The sequence below is a fragment of the Mesoplodon densirostris genome, chromosome 5, assembly GCF_025265405.1.
Source record: "Mesoplodon densirostris isolate mMesDen1 chromosome 5, mMesDen1 primary haplotype, whole genome shotgun sequence".
NCBI lineage: Eukaryota > Metazoa > Chordata > Mammalia > Artiodactyla > Ziphiidae > Mesoplodon > Mesoplodon densirostris.
This window is the reverse complement of record NC_082665.1, coordinates 62,536,029-62,551,984: the sequence shown is the minus strand read 5'-3', so window position 1 is coordinate 62,551,984 and position 15,956 is coordinate 62,536,029. Positions and strand designations below refer to the sequence as shown.

The following is a 15,956-nucleotide window of genomic DNA, read 5'->3' as shown; positions in this document are numbered from 1 at the left end:
AAATGTATTTCTTAAATTTTTTATTTTTGGCTGCATTGGGTCTTTGTTGCTGCGCGCGGGCTTTCTCTGGTTGCGGCAAGTGGGGGCTATTATTCGTTGCGGTGCGGTTGCTTCTCTTGTTGCAGAGCACGGGCTCTAGGCACGCAGGCTTCAGTAGTTGTGGCACGTGAGCTCTAGAGTGCAGGCTCAGTAGAAACTATATATTTTAAACCTTAAAAACCAACTACCTTATCCCCTTCTCTTAATGAAGAGACAACTGAAGCCCAGAGAGAAGCAATGACTTGCCTCATATCACACATCTCATTAGTAAAATGATTGAGGCTATACCCCTGGTCTCCAGCATTCTTTCCTTGGTATTATCTTACTGGGCGTGGAGGGCACAGAATGTCCTAGGACCTGGTTAGTATTTCCTGACAATAATCAGAAATTGTCACAACTGCTAAGATAAAGAGGAAACACAGGAATTGAGATAAAACATAGCACCTTAAAAGAGAGGTAAAGAACTGCAAGGCCAAGATTAAGGTGAGGATTTAGGGGGTCTATCAGTTTGACCCCTACTTTTTCACTGTGTCTGTGGACAGAATATCCATTTACTTTGCCCCTGTTCTCAGAATGTAAAAGCAGAAAGAAAAATATTATCAAATGCCACTGGAGTGTTTTCAAGAAAAGCCAATAAAAATGATTACTAGAGCAATATAAAAGTGCTCTATAAAAGCTTAATAATCAACAGTATTTAAGCAGCATGCCACTGAGTAGCTGACAGGGTGCTCATGTTTTATAGATAGCATTTGTGGACTTTCACAACCCAAATTTTCACTCTTTATGAGTTGTGTATAAATTTGGGAAGTGGTTGAAACCACATATCAAATCAAAACTGCTTCTGAGGCACCCTGTCAAATAAGTGTAAACATTCTTGGTTAATCTCACATGTAACACAGAGTGTGGTGGAAGTGGGTCTATCCTCTGGAGAGCTAAGAATATTATGGATGGTTATCTTGGGCCTTTGGAACATTTTGTTCTGGGGAAAGTAAAGAATTTCTCCAACTTCAAAAATGTGGGTTGGATATTTCATTTTTTAACACAAAATTATCTTTCCAGAAACTATAAAATTTACATTATTCTTCTGCTAATAATTTGGCTATAGAGGCACACATTACATAAAACCTTTTTAGCATGTAGCAAACTGCACGAAGCACTGTCTCATCCATATTTTGTCCCACAGTATACTGGCATATAAAGATACTCCATATCTTTTTGTAGAATTTAACTGAGTTGAGATTATTACTGTGATAGTTTTCAAAACTGCTCCCTGAATTTCATCCCACGCCTACTATCAAATCAGAACTCCTTAAGATCAGCCACCGTAACTAATTCATCTTTGTGACGCTAATGCCTAGCATGGTAGAAAGATAATATAAATGAAAGGGAAAAAGGAAAGAACAAAGGGAGAGAGGAAGAGAGGGAGGGAGGGAAGAAGAAGGAGGAAGAAAAAGAAGGAAGAGAGGTAGAAAGACACTGAGTTTCTATTCAGAGGAATGATGAATAGAACTCCTCTCTTTCCTGGATCATTATTGATGGCCCCGGTTAGAAAAGGGTAAAGAGACCACGAAAACAAAATGCAGCCAAAATCAACATACAGAAAATCTAGGATAACCCAGTTACACTTTCTACTAGTGCCAGTCAAGTACCCTGTGACAGCTACCCAGTCAACATCTCTGATTTCTAACCTCCTGGATGTGTTCCCTTGGTAATATGACATCACTGAATATAGCCAGAGCAAAAATTTTGGAGTCCTCTACTGGGGAAGGTCAGTGGGTTATCATGGAGAAGAAGAGACATAGCAGAGAATTCTTTCACTGTGAGTCCAATGAGCACAGTGATACTATCTAGCAGGAGACACCAAAGACATTATCGTTCAAAGAAGCTTGAAAGTCCTCTCCTCATGGCTGAAAGGAGGCAGTACCCTAAAGATACCACAAACACTTCTCCTCCTATAAAGGAATCATCATCGGAAATGCACGGACATTTTTTGGCCATAGACATATGCAGAGATGTGCAAACAGAGTGGCAAAGCAGAGACAGGAAGATATAGTTGGAGGATTAAAAAAAAATGAAAAAAAAAATTCCAAATGTCCTAATGCAAGTGGCATCCACCTGTAATAAACCCACTAATAGTAAAGGAAATAAAATAAAGAAAACATTTAGAATTTAGAAAGAATTCCCGTTTGTATTAAAGTAGTGATCAGAGTGGTCCAAAATTCTGACCCTCTTACTGACAGCAATTTTTGTCTTGAATCTCTCTTTTGGCTTGTTCTGCACCCCCAACCCTACTCTACCATATCAGATTGTCTCTCTACACCCCTCCAGGCAGTCACAGAATCCTAAAGCCACCCAGGGTAGCCATCCATTCCCAAACAGTAGTGCTCAACTGGGAATATTGTTCTTTTAGCCTGGATTAGAATGAAATCCAATACGAGATAGACGAAAATGTGGTACAGGGCCCATGGGAATTTGGGCTTGATATGCTGTGATAGATCTCCTTGTCACCTGTAGCTTCTGTGATTCCATAAGACTCATCATATTTGGGTAATTTGTGCTTGTCACCTACAGCAGGCAAGGCTAATAGATACATTGGTCCAGAAAGAAGCTATAGGCAGCATTTCAAGATCTAACCTAGAGGATAGTACCTACCCAAAGCTCAGAAACAATGTAAAATAAATTGCCCTTTGTGATTACCTTTAAGTTGAACTTCATTTATACGTTTCAATTATCTTTCAATGTACATATTAAACTCAGACTAACTGAGGCATTTTTTAGTCAGAAATTGTAAGATTTAGGACAGAGCATGATCCCTATTTGCTTTTACTGACCAGACACATTTTTAATTAAATAAGTGAATGGAGTAAGCAAGGCTGCACAAATAACATATGAATGAGTAAACAAATTATTATCTATACATTGAATCTGTCCAATTTTCACTCATTCATCACTTGACATTTATTGAGCATGTACTACATAAAATATTTCATTGATTCATTTGAATTATCATAACTTGAAAAATACTAAAACTGAATTTCCTTTAAAATATATTATTTTTTAGACTTTCCATTGATTCAAGCAGTCTTCCTTTCTATTAATCCAAATCATGAGCATATACCTAAAATCACATTATATCTTTCTGTCTCTACTTACAATTTCAGAAATCCCAGTTTAAAAATATTATCTGAGTAATGTCAAATATTTTCTATATTTAAAATCATGATTAATTTCTAAGATTTATGAAAATTACCAATAGGTAGTCGGTCATATGCAAAGTGATTTCTAGCCATTGTATCTAAGGCTGGAACTTAAACCTAAAGAAGAGTAGTTAACAAGGTTTGTTTTGCTGAGTAAATTAAAACCAAAACCATTCTTATCACATGCCTTACCTTTTCCAGGGAAATATTCCCATCTTCTTAACCTCAAGGTCAGGCCCCTGGGGCAGGTATATAGTTAGAATAAAGATTTAAGATGAGCCACTGGTAGAAAGAGGTGTGTGTTTTATCTGAAGCTAGATAATGCTAATAACAATAATAGTCAATATAATCTGGCTGTTTACTCACAGAATTTGGGGGGTAAAATGAAAGAAGTAGACCAGAAAATATCTAGAATAATCTTCCACCATCCTGCAGTATCCAATGCGGAGAGATGGATATCGTGGCAAATATCCAATAATTACTTTCTCAGTCTAATGGTCAGATAGCAAGGCATTTCCCAGAGCACCCTCATGGAGTAGGTGTTTTCCCAAGGGCACAGTGTGGTCCAGTCCGAATTTGGGTCCTTGGACACATAGTGGGTTACATCACTAAATTCTAAAGGAGTAAACCCAACCTTTTCAACTGGCACAGAAGCAACTTTATCTTTAATGTTTGGGGCTGAAAGGTATTCATGGGGCACACTAGGCTAGAGAAAAACCTTGGAGACCATTGGCCTCCTTCACCACTATGGATGGGCTGGGGTGGAGGGACAGATCTAGTGCTGAGGGGTGACGTTCCCTTAAATTTATCTTGTACTGTGAATGCTCTATTCCAATTCTGCACAGGCTCTTTGGGCAATAATAGTGAAAACACTCCAGGTTAGAGCTCCAAACCAAAAAGAATCTAGTAACTTTCTAAAATCACAGTCAACCCTCAATTATGTATGTGTATGGTAGAAAGTAGTGTCTTTGATGATAAAATGATAATTTATGTTTGACTTCACAACATGCTCTATATTTGGGGTTTTTCTTTTGTTTTTGGCAACATCAACAGACTTATTTTCCTAATTAGTCTGACCTCGATTAATGTTACAATTAACATTCTCTGAGCGTACATACACATACGCACACTGCTCACCAATTGATGGGGGAGAATGCCCAGAAACATATTGTGGGATAGGGAAAGGTGGTCTGAGAGTATGTTTTAGCTGCTGGCAATTCACAGACTACATCATCTGAATCAATAGGGAGTTGGCTGCATTTACACCAGGCACTTCCCAGAGCTAAATAATCACATTAGCTAATTCCCATCCATAAAATACATGTAGCTTCAGTAATTACTTATTAAACTAAGTCTATCCAGCACACAGAATATGTTTTTTCAACCAGGATTACCTAGTTTTACTCTTTATGCCAATCCATTTAACAAGGTAATTGTCAGACCTGTCTAGTACCGGCTGCTACACAAACCTGCCCAAATTCTCTCTCAGGCTTGGAGATATTTGGGAACGTAGTGGCCAGAGTTAGCTCTCAGCCCTGCCACTTTGGGGGAATTCAGCACAGCTTCCCTTGATTTCCTGAATACACCTTCTAGAAATGTCCCCTCTCCCTTGAAGGCACACGGGGCCTGGCCTTCCACATAGGCCCCCAAGTACCGGTGGCCTGGCCCCCCATGGCGTCTGACCCTGGAGGTCGCTCACCTATCTTCTCCTCCGCTTGGCTGCTCTCCGCAGTCTCCGATGGAGGCTGGGCTGTTGCCTTGGCAGCAGCATCCTCTGCAGCAGGGGTGGTGGCGGCAGCAGCAGCAGTGACAGCAGCAGGCACGTCGGCTTGTTTAGGCTCCTCCTTGGCTGGCGCGTCTTCGGCCTTGGAGGACGGCGAGTTGTCAGTGGAAGCTTTAGTGGCACTTTCTGTCTCAGCAGAGCCGGCCTTCTCCTCCGAGGGGGCAGGAGCCTGGGGCGCTGCCTGCTCTGTGGCAGCCTCGGGGGCGCCCTCCCCCTTCTTCTCCTCGGAAGGAGTTTCGCCGGCTTTGCCGGTCTCTTCGGGCTTGGGGCCGGCGGCTGGGGCCGCGTCAGCGGGAGTGGAACCTTCCCCCTCCTTCTTCTCCGCACCATCGGCGACGGGGGCTTCATCCTTCTCATTCGCCTCCGCCTCAGCAGCTGGGGCATCACCCTTCTTCTCCCCTTTGAGCTTTTTCCTCGTTATGTGTCCACGGAAGCTAGCCTGAATTTTGGTCGCGGCCTTATGAGCTTTATCTTCTGGTTTGATGCCATCTTGTTCAATCTTTTGGTCCTCATCATTTTTTTCAACCTTTATGGAGAAAAGGAGGGGGGGAGAAAAGGAGAGATGGAGCAATGTTCTTTTCCTTCAAATCACAGCATTCAATAAATGCCTATTGAATGACTTATTCTGTGCCAGGCACCATACTTGGAGTTAAGAAATCAGCAATACCCTGGAAATTCAAACCAAGCCCCCTCTCTTTCTGGTGAAGAATTTAGGAGAGAACACATTCGTTTCTGGGAAAATGAATGTCCTTCTGGCCTTCCAGAATCACTGGCATTATTTTATACGTCTTTCTTTCCCCAACTCAATGTCTCTCCTTTGCCAAACTTAAATCAGCCTTTTTGTGGATGTACTTTGACAACTCAAGTCCACCCAGCCTAGGTTTTCATCAGTGACCTCTGAAAGATATTGGTTTTTCAGGGTTTCTGAGAGGGTCTCTGTGAAAAACTTATGATTTAAAAAAATATTGTGGAAAAGCCTATTTGTTTCCCCAAGATTTCAGGTCTCATCAGGAAAGCAGTAGGCTCAGGGCAAAGAATATGGCTCAGGTTTAAACAGAAAATTCCATCAGGGTCTTCTGCAAAATGCAGATGAGTTCCAGGGCTTTGAGGGGTTTGTTCAGGATGTGACAACTCAGAATGCTGGTCACAAAATGACGTCTACTTTCCTCTGTGTGTGGTCCAACAACAGTAATGAACATACCAGACCTTCAAAATTTGAATTCAGAAAAGAGCCATTATTCCTGAGTTTTAAAATAAGAGTGGAAAACACTGCTTCCGCTTTTGAAAGAGTGGCATATATTCACTAAATCACAATTTCTTATTCCCAAAGCAATTTAAACTTAAAATTAGTTTTATATTATCAGCAACAGAGCCATCCTAGTACTGAAAGCAAGAGACTAGAATACAAATTTTTTACCATTTGATCATGTTACAACGTAACATAGGCTGCAAATAACTTTTCTCCACATGGAACTTAAATCACAGGATAGGAATAGAAGGTATAGTCATAAAAAGAAATGTCTAGGAAAGTACTCAGAATTCTATATAGCTCCATTGCCCACTATGGTGCCCCAGTGTGGTTACTTATAGTCCCCATATAGCCATTATATTAGTTTCAGGTATACAACACAGCAATTCAACATTTGTATATATTGCAACAATAAGTCTGGTTAACTTCTGAGAACACTGTCTTAGCAATGGGGAAATACAGCAGTGAACAATGCAGCAAAAGACCAATAATTAAAGAATGCTTATCATGTACCAAGTCCTCTGCTTGGCCCCAGTCTCGACCTTGGCCTGACCTTGGCTTTTGCTCCAATTTAGGATGCAAATCACAGCAGGCCAACACAAGGCATGCTTTCCACCTGTCATACAAGCTCTGCCCGAGGGACCCAGATCCCGTTCATCATGATGTAGACCTGTCTGACATTCTTTGGACGAGCATATGGGCCTGTATTGCTTAGGTCCATCAATATGCTAGTGAGTATACAAAGGTATTTTTGAAAATAAGCTGCATGTGAGAGTAAAAGCAGGATTAATAAATTTCCAGTAAAACTCAAGGCAAGTTTCTCTTCTTCCTCAGTTAATGGTGCATGTATCCATACAAAAAATGAAGAAGTGCACGAAAGCACTTTGGAAGGGCCCATTCTGCTTCCTCTTCCCAGTGCCATGCTGCCACACTGCTCAGCGCTCGGATGCACTACCACCTTCCCGCTCTCCTACTGCTCTTGATGACTCCTACTGGGATGCACATAACACGATCTGGGGCACGGGAGCAGCTGTCCCTGCCAGGAGCTCTCTGCTCAGAGATGCAAGCATAGCCCTGTTAAATTAATAGTTGTGAATGGAGCATGCAGCCAAGATGTTGTTAATTTATTTTACTCTATCTTGCATCTTCTGAATGAGGCACCATCTTATATGATAGGACATCTGCACTTGGGCCTTGATGCGCAGTGGGTCTTTAATACAAATACTTCTCCTTGTGAAGGTAAACAAACCAATTCTTTCAGAGTAGGCAAGTGGACAGAAAAAACCCTCTGGTGACTCAAGAAAACTACATCACCCTTTTCTCTTTAAGAACACAGAGAAAAGGAGATGAAACTTAAAACGCTAGCAAACATAAAAAAAAGGGAAGCCAAGAGTCTGAATGACATAAAGAAGATACTTTACAAGGATAAAGGAAGAGCCCCTCTAAGTTCTTTACACCTCCATCTCCAATCTCTCTCTCTCTCTCTCTCTCAATTTCTCAGATCATCTGCCACTGTAACTTTCCACATGATCAGGACTTAAGCTTCTGTGCACAGCCTCTGTGTTGAAATGACTATTTAGAAAGGCTCAGACTAGACTTGGGTGCCAAGATTGTGGGATCAGGCTCACTTGAACAATCCAAGAGTATGAGGGACACAAGACAGAAAGGTGTGGGCAGGAAGAGAGAGAATGTGAAAAACCATAGTTAGGAGAGAAGTGAGACAATCCTGCAAGAGCTGGATACCCAAGTAGGTGGTCAAAGTACCCCACAGGCATGCAGCTTCTCCAGGAGGAATTGCTGGGCCACTTAATATTATTAGAGATTTAGGGGAATTGGATTTTAGAAATTGGTTGGAAATAGACAACTAATACAAATTGTACAGATAGTCAGAGGGAAAAAGACAGAGACAAAGAGGGAAGAGGAAGAGAAGGGAAGAGAGGGGAAGGAACGGGAGAAGGGGAGTGGGAAGGAAGGAAGGGAAGGGAGGGAGGAAACCAGCCTAAGATGAGGTGATTGAACAGAGGCATCCAGAAATAAGAATATTTTAAGTTAAAACTGCGTCTTAGGCCAGACAATTCTGGATGTGTTTGTGTGTGTCTTTCTTTTGTACCTGTAATTAATTCCATAAATACGGATTAAACTACAGGTTATTTTCTGGTAAAATTCCTTTCACCATGCTAGAGGTAATTGCACTGGGAGTGTATTTTGCTGAGAGAGGTGACGATAATAAAGAGAACATTTCCCAAGACTGGCTGTGGGGGAACCCCAAGATGTCAGGCTACATAGACCTTTTCCCACCTGGAAATAGAAGAGCTTGCCTAAAATAAAGAGCATGTGAGCCCAGAGAAACTGGAGATTACTCACTACATTCAGGACAACCCTCTCAGCTTCTAAAAGGGAAAAACTGTGCCCTCTGGAAGATCAGCTCGGTGCTTTGTGACCACCTAGAGGGGTGGGATAGGGAGGGTGGGAGGGAGATGCAAGAGGGAGGGGATATGGGAACATATGTATATGTATAACTGATTCATTTTGTTATAAAGCAGAAACTAACAAAAAAGAAAAAGAAAAAAAAAAGAAAAACTGTGCCCTGAAAGTTGTCACTTGTTTCACTTGATAGCATGAGTGCATCAGTCAGCAGCCCCATTTGTATTTGAACTCAGATCTTCTCCCCTCCCACCCAACCCCAAGTCCAATTTTATTGCATCCATGACCTAGAGCAACTTAGTCTTTCTTGTAGCCGATTGTGCATAAAGCATCATGTCAACATCCTGGTCCATCTTTTTATTTAGCAATACTGAGTGCCTATGCTGGCACCACAGACACACTAGTGAGCAGATAGAGACTGTATCTATCCACACAGGACTCTTTTTTAAATACACTTTAAAAAAATAAGCTCATAGTATTTAACAATCAATAATTTCCCAGGAATTCAAGGAGACATCTGACATTACACCTGTCTATAAAGCAAGGCCAATAGTCTAAATATGTCAGTTAGAGATGGAGGAAGTCCAGAAAAAAGGGGATCCTGGTACTTAATGGCTAAAAAGAGTTAGTTCATAGTCTCATAAAAATAGATTTATTTTTTAAACTCAGCTTTGCCACAAATAAGCTTTGTGTTGAGCTCTGATAAAATTCTTTCATTTTTACATGGAATTGTTGCTATCCATGAATTAACTAATGTGGACATGCCAATGCAGTTCCTTACGTGTAGGAAGAGGATCATTATTAGTTGCCATACTTTTTTTTCAGGCATCTTCATTGCTATAGTTTAGAATTTTTACTGATTACTTTGTTCAGGAACTCTGTAATTTATGAAGTCTTAAAGGAAACCAAGTATGGGAAATGTTAACTGTTCAACCAAGGCTAAAACCTCGGATGAATATTGGTTTGAAGAAGATGAAGGGTACCATTCTACTAAGTTGCTGGGATCTGGTCAAATTTTAAAGTCCATTAGGTGAAAGGGCAATACCTTTCATCAACATGTAAGAATCACAGATAAGAAAGCCAAATATAAGAAGTACTATTTCATACCCAACATTGTGGCTCTGGTTAATAGTTTCCTTCTCCTCTTGGGGGAGGAGAGAGTAAACAATTCAGGATTCAGTCTAAGATGTCCAAAATTTGCATTTATTATGTTCCAAAGGAGCTTTAGGCAAAAAAGTCTATAAACGCCTAACTTTCAGGACTTAAAATAACGTCATCCATTCATCTGGGACACTTCAATTCATTTAACTATTTCTAATTATCATAGGAATACTTCAACCTTCCAAGCACAGAAAAATGTGGCCCTGTATCTACGTCTGCTAGCTCTAAACACTACAATGATAATAATTCAAATTTCCTCTGAAACAGGATTGAATTTTAAATGCTTTTAAAAATCATTGGTGTGCACCAGTTCTTCTTTCTAAGAACATCTTTAATAAACCAAAATATTTTCAATTTGATTGAGCAAAAGATATTTCCGAGAAGCAAAATTGAAAGGCCAGAGATATCAGAACCAGAATAAAATGTGGATGGATATGTATGAATCTAACAAATATCTACTTATGGCTCACTTTATTTTTTATTAATAATTTAGTAAGGTGAAATTTACATAAGAAAATTTCACTCTATTTTTCAGCTTAGTTGGCTTTGAGCACAGCTGATAGCATATACTTTAGAAGAAATGTCCAAGTATTAAAGAAGCTCCCAGTGGAGTTTCTGTATCTGCTTTGAATCTAGTCAGAGATCAGAAATCCAGAGAACTGCCCCTTATGGAGGAGCCAAAGGAGGATGGGCAAACCTTCTCCAGTTCTGAAGAGGAAGTGTCTTCAGGTTTTTGGGCAGTTCTAGGGAAGAAGGTGTCATTTAAAAGATGAATAGGCACAGCTGTGATAGAGGGGTCCCTTAACACTCAATGTGTGTGAGGGGATGGGGGGCAGGATGCAAGTAGGTATAATGAAACTGTTGTGCATTTGCCAACAATGGCCACCATTTTTTTTAACTCTGATTTTCAGTCCAGTGAAGAGTCTTCTTTTAGTTCCTGGGCAGGTGGGAGCACTGACATATGACAACTGAGTAATCCTCCAGAGGAATGTGAGACATCAAGAGTGACTTTGCAAATCCTGGCACAGTGGTAGTGAGGGGGTTGTCTTTTCCCCTTCAGATGAAGTGTGCAGCATAACGCTGCAGCTCCACAGTCCTAATAAGTGGGCAAGAAATGCTCATTGATTGACTGACTATTATAGAAAACCAAATATCCCACATTGGAAACTGGAATAGTAATATGAACTTTTCAGAAAATAGCTGGTGATCAAGATATGGGTCTTCAGCTCACTTTCATATATTATTTATTTAACATGTACAGCCCAGCTACTTCCTAAAGAATATGAAGTGGCATATTCAACCCAGTATAAAGTACTACTGGTGGAGAACTCAGTTTCCATTCAAAAGACTTGTCTTTTATTTTATTTTGTATATGTAGAACTCTAGCTCTCCCACAAAGATGGAGATGAGGCAAAGAGCATATTATCATTGGCACCTTCTAACAGACAAAAGTCAGCAAATGAAACACTTTGTCTATTTCATTCACAGCTGCCAGTGATGGACTTCAAGAGCATCTGTCTAAGACAGGTATATGTTTCCCCAACACCTAACTGAGTAACTGACTTCATGCAGTGAGGTTGAACAAAGAAGCCAATTATGGAAATAAAGGTGCAGGAGTCAGACAAGGAGAGAAGGCACAAAATGACATTGATAATAATAATTTAAAAAGCACTTGGAAATAAATCTAAGATATAACAACCGACATATTCATTTTCTCCATGGGTTGTCTGGAATCATAGCAATCAAATTGTTTTTCAAATATATATCTCTGCTTCTTCATAAGTTAAAGAGGTGAAAATATTAATAGAGGATTGTTGGAGACTCTCTCCTTCCCTCTCTCTGTTTAGAGTTGATCTGTATAATGAGCCCCACGTCCTAAGGTTGTAGGCTGGAAATGACTAGTCCCTTAGATATTCAAGGAAGGAAGCCTCTCTTCCTCAGATGGGGGCTGGGAAGATGCACATACTTATGAGATGAGGCACATACTTATGCTGGTCTACCTCTCAGGACTCATGCTAGACAGAATAATTTGACCAAACTCTTTCAGAAAAGCTTTAGGTATGGCAAACAGAGATATAAGTCACCTAACTGAACAAAGGGTCAAAGTCAGTGATGCCCAAGCAAATACCTGCTGAGAGTCAACTCTGAAAGGAAGGGGCTCGACGGTTGAGCAGCAAAAGCAGACCCCCGATGAGAGTTGCTGATTGTAGTTCACTACCTCTGCTAGTGTTCACTACGGTTACTAGTGCTCACTACCTCAACAAGTCATTCACTACCTCTTAAATGTCACACTGGAAGGAGGGAGAGGTGGACAAGGTGAGGGGATACTAAACCTTGCTCTGGGAGAGGTCTCGGTGCCTACAGTGGCCACTGAGCTGGGAACAAGATAGAGGGACTCCCTATCAGGCTGCTGAAGAGGCTGGACTCACACACCAGACTATGAGAGGGACTGTGAGGCTTTTGCTAACAACTGGGGAAAGACAAGAGAATAGCAGGCAGCCAGTACATCTGGGAAAAGATAGAAAAGCCGCCTAACCAGCAGACAGCCCATTGTACCGCCATCACAGGTGAATTCCACCTAGTTGAGCATTCCCGAGAAAAAACCACACCCCAAGCTGCTGGAGAAGGTGCTCAGAGCCAACCAGCAGGAAGAGAAGGCCCAGGTAACTCTGCCAAAAACTGCCTTCCTTTCAGGTATGATGCCACAAAATGTCTCTGGTTGGATGTTCAGGAATATAAAACATGATGAGATAAATATTTAATTAAATTGCTATTTCTTCCTGCTATACTGAATAGTGATTATTGATTTATTTTTTTCTGAATTAAACTTTTTTCATTATGAAATGTAATTTATTACATTCTAAGTCAGCAGTACCTGATAAATTTTGTTCAGTGAACAAGTGAGTGAGAGAGACATTCCTCATCCACTCTACTATATGCCTTTCTCCAAATATTGTCACTGTTGGTCTGTTTATCTTGTTTTTCCTTCTTTGTGCTTATATTCTCCTGACATATATTTGTATTTCATTTTTAATTGACTCTTCCCTTGGACTATAAACTCTCTGGAAGCAGGACCTTTTCAGTTTTGTACAATCCTCAAAGCCTTGGTGGCTAAACAGTGCTGGCACATGGTTGATGCTCCAAAAATATTTACTTGTAGTTGTTGTTAAGTAACTACGTGCCATGCTATGTTAGTGATCAGAGAGCATGTAATTGGGCAGTACACAGCCAACTGGCTGGGTATCAGTGCTTCTCTCCGGGAAACTAATGCTCTGGGCCTTCGTCAAACTGTTCTCCAGCAGCCATATCCCTCTCTCCTCTTACTTTTATAATGAGTATACCACACATAAGTTAGTATTTCAGTTCAGTTCTCATCATAACCATGTGAGGAGCACATCACTGTGCCTGTTTTATAATCGAGGTAAATTAGGAAACAGAAAGGAGCTCAGTGTGATCCAGCTTCTAAAGACCAGGCCTGCCCTCAAGCCCACTCCTTGTTTAGTGCTTTTTAAAATAGATTGTAGGAAGCAAATATTCCCTGGTGGGTAAGAACATGGGCTGTAGAGTTAGATATGTATAGGTTCAAATCACAGCTCTGCCACTTTATTACCAGCTCTTGACCTTGGACAAGATAACTTCAGTTTCCATATCTGTAAGATGGGGGAATAACAGGGCTATCTCACTGGGTTGTTGTGAGGATTATATGAGTTAATGTATATAAAGTACTTAGCACAGTCCCTGACGTATTTTACGTGCTCAAAAAGGGACAGCTAATTTTCTCATCATAATCATTGTCATCATCACTCTCATCTCAGAGTAATTTCTACATTACCATTAGACTGAGTCCACGAGAACTTATTCATCTCCATGACTGCTGGAGAGGAGTCCAGGGAGGGGAGAGTCCAGTTCCTTAACTCTACAGTACTATCTATCCTCAGAGGGATAAGCAAAAAACCATCTAAAGTATGCCACATACTCAATCTAGTTCTTTGCTATCCTTGGGAAGGGCACAGATCTGTTTACATTGTCAAGGGTAAATCCCACTCTTCTACCACCTAACACACACCAATCCTCTCTAATCTTAGCCATGTCTAAACCTCTACATGGTCCAGCAACTTGGTGATGGAAATTCACTTAGACTAGAAGTCTGTTCATTCTCAAAATATATACCTTTTACCTGACACCCCTCATCCCACAAAAAAAATCTCATATAGCTACTATTTCATATTTCTATCTCACCATGTGTGTATATCCCTTCCACATTCAAGAAAACAACTACCCTGCAGGTTCTGAGAGCTCCCCTATTTACTCATCATTGGTAAAAGCTGTGGATGCAGATGCCAGACACTTTGTGGGGAATTAGCTTAGGAGCATGTGGCCCTGAGGAAAGAGGGACATCGAGATTTGGGATTTCCAGCTCTACCCAGTGTACCCCCATTGGCTAGTTAGTGAAGGCCCTCCGAGTGTCAGTGGACGTAATATGCGGGGAGGGTACATAACATGTCATCAGAACACATGTCATCATGAAGCCTAGCTGATGGGAGATGGAGAACTTGAGACGCCATTTGTTTTAAAAAGAAATGACAGTAACTTGAATTTTTATATTCCAGGTTATGAAGTACTTTCCACCTCATAAAATTGTTCCTCGAGGAATTACAATGAAGTAGGCTGAGCAAGTGTGCTACCCCCTTTGTAAAATGAAGAAACCAAATCCCGGATTGATGGAAGGCCCCACAAATGCTAGAACAGGTCTTAAACTTAGGCCTCCAATCTCCCTACATTTTAAGGAACCTAACAGAGAATTCAGTCTAAGAATTCAACACTAAACACTCAGAAACAGAAAAATGAAAAAGAAAAATCAAGTGTCACTGAATAAGTAGCAATCCTAATATCAGTACTGAGACTAGTTGAAGTACTTTTTTTTTTTTTTTTTTGTGGTATGCGGGCCTCTCACTGTTGTGGCCTCTCCCGCTGCGGAGCACAGGCTCCGGACGCGCCCGCTCAGCAGCCATGGCTCACGGGCCCAGCCGCTCCGCGGCATGTGGGATCCTCCCAGACCGGGGCACGAACCCGTGTCCCCTGCATCGGCAAGCAGACTCTCAACCACTGCGCCACCAGGGAAGCCCTGAAGTACTTTTTAATGAACAGAATTGGTCTATATTTCTGATCTTATAACAGAGGTGGCTCCAGAATCTCTATATAGGAGGAATTAGGGGCAGGAATATGTTTGAAAGGGGGAACTAGGTGATTTTTCTTGAAATTGCACTGGCACAGCAAGCATATTTCTTTGTACAATATGCTTATATCTATGAGGTGGGATGATTTTGCAGAGACATTGCTATCTGTCAACAATAGTTGGCAGATGCCTTAATGGTCTGTATCAATCACCAGGTAAGTGATTGCACATTTAGAGCAGTGCCTGAGAAATCTAAAGAAAAAAAGAGCAGTTATGTTTTCTTTCTGATTCTAGAAGATATGTTGTTTTATTCTTCCATGCATGGAAAAAACAATTGAATGTTTTTGGTGGGAAGAGGTGAGGATGTCAGGTAAATGGCATACAGTTTCAAGAAAAATAGACATATTTCCATTTTAATTGGATTTCGATCCCCAAGCTGTTGGTAGTTGAAGGGCAAATACACAAAACCCTAGAAAAATCTGTAAATCATACCTGAGTCTAAATTTGCTAATGTTGTTATTCTTGTCATTCTTCTTTTCTTGCCTCTCCCTCTGTTTTTGGCATCAAATTCTCTCCAAGTCATCAGGCACTGACATTCATTGATTACATGGCTTGGCATAACTTTTGACTCAAACAATTTGAGTTCAAATTCTGGTTCAGCCATGGCTCAAATGTGTGACCTGGCATAAATTACTTAATTTCTTTAGAATTTGGCTTCTTCATCCCTCATACTGGGATACTAATACTTACTGTGCAGAATTTCTTGAGGATGAAAGAAAATAGTATTTGTAAAATGCCTGGTATTTAAGAACTCAACAAATAATTGCCTAGAGGAAGACAATACAAGTGAAGTGAAAATTGCTGCTTTCTGGACACTAGGGATTGGGTGCATTATTTGATAAATATTTTATGGTTTTCTATCTCTGA

At 40.7% G+C, this 15,956-nt stretch overlaps 1 protein-coding gene across 1 annotated transcript in view; it reads right to left on the bottom strand.

Moving 5' to 3' along the window:
• Positions 1-15,956, bottom strand: part of GAP43 (growth associated protein 43) — a 94,263-nt gene that overhangs the window by 36,697 nt on the left and 41,610 nt on the right. The window contains exon 2 of the mRNA XM_060099882.1: positions 4,936-5,545. Within this exon, the coding sequence (XP_059955865.1) occupies positions 4,936-5,545 (610 nt within the window). The remainder of the gene's footprint in view (positions 1-4,935; positions 5,546-15,956) is intronic.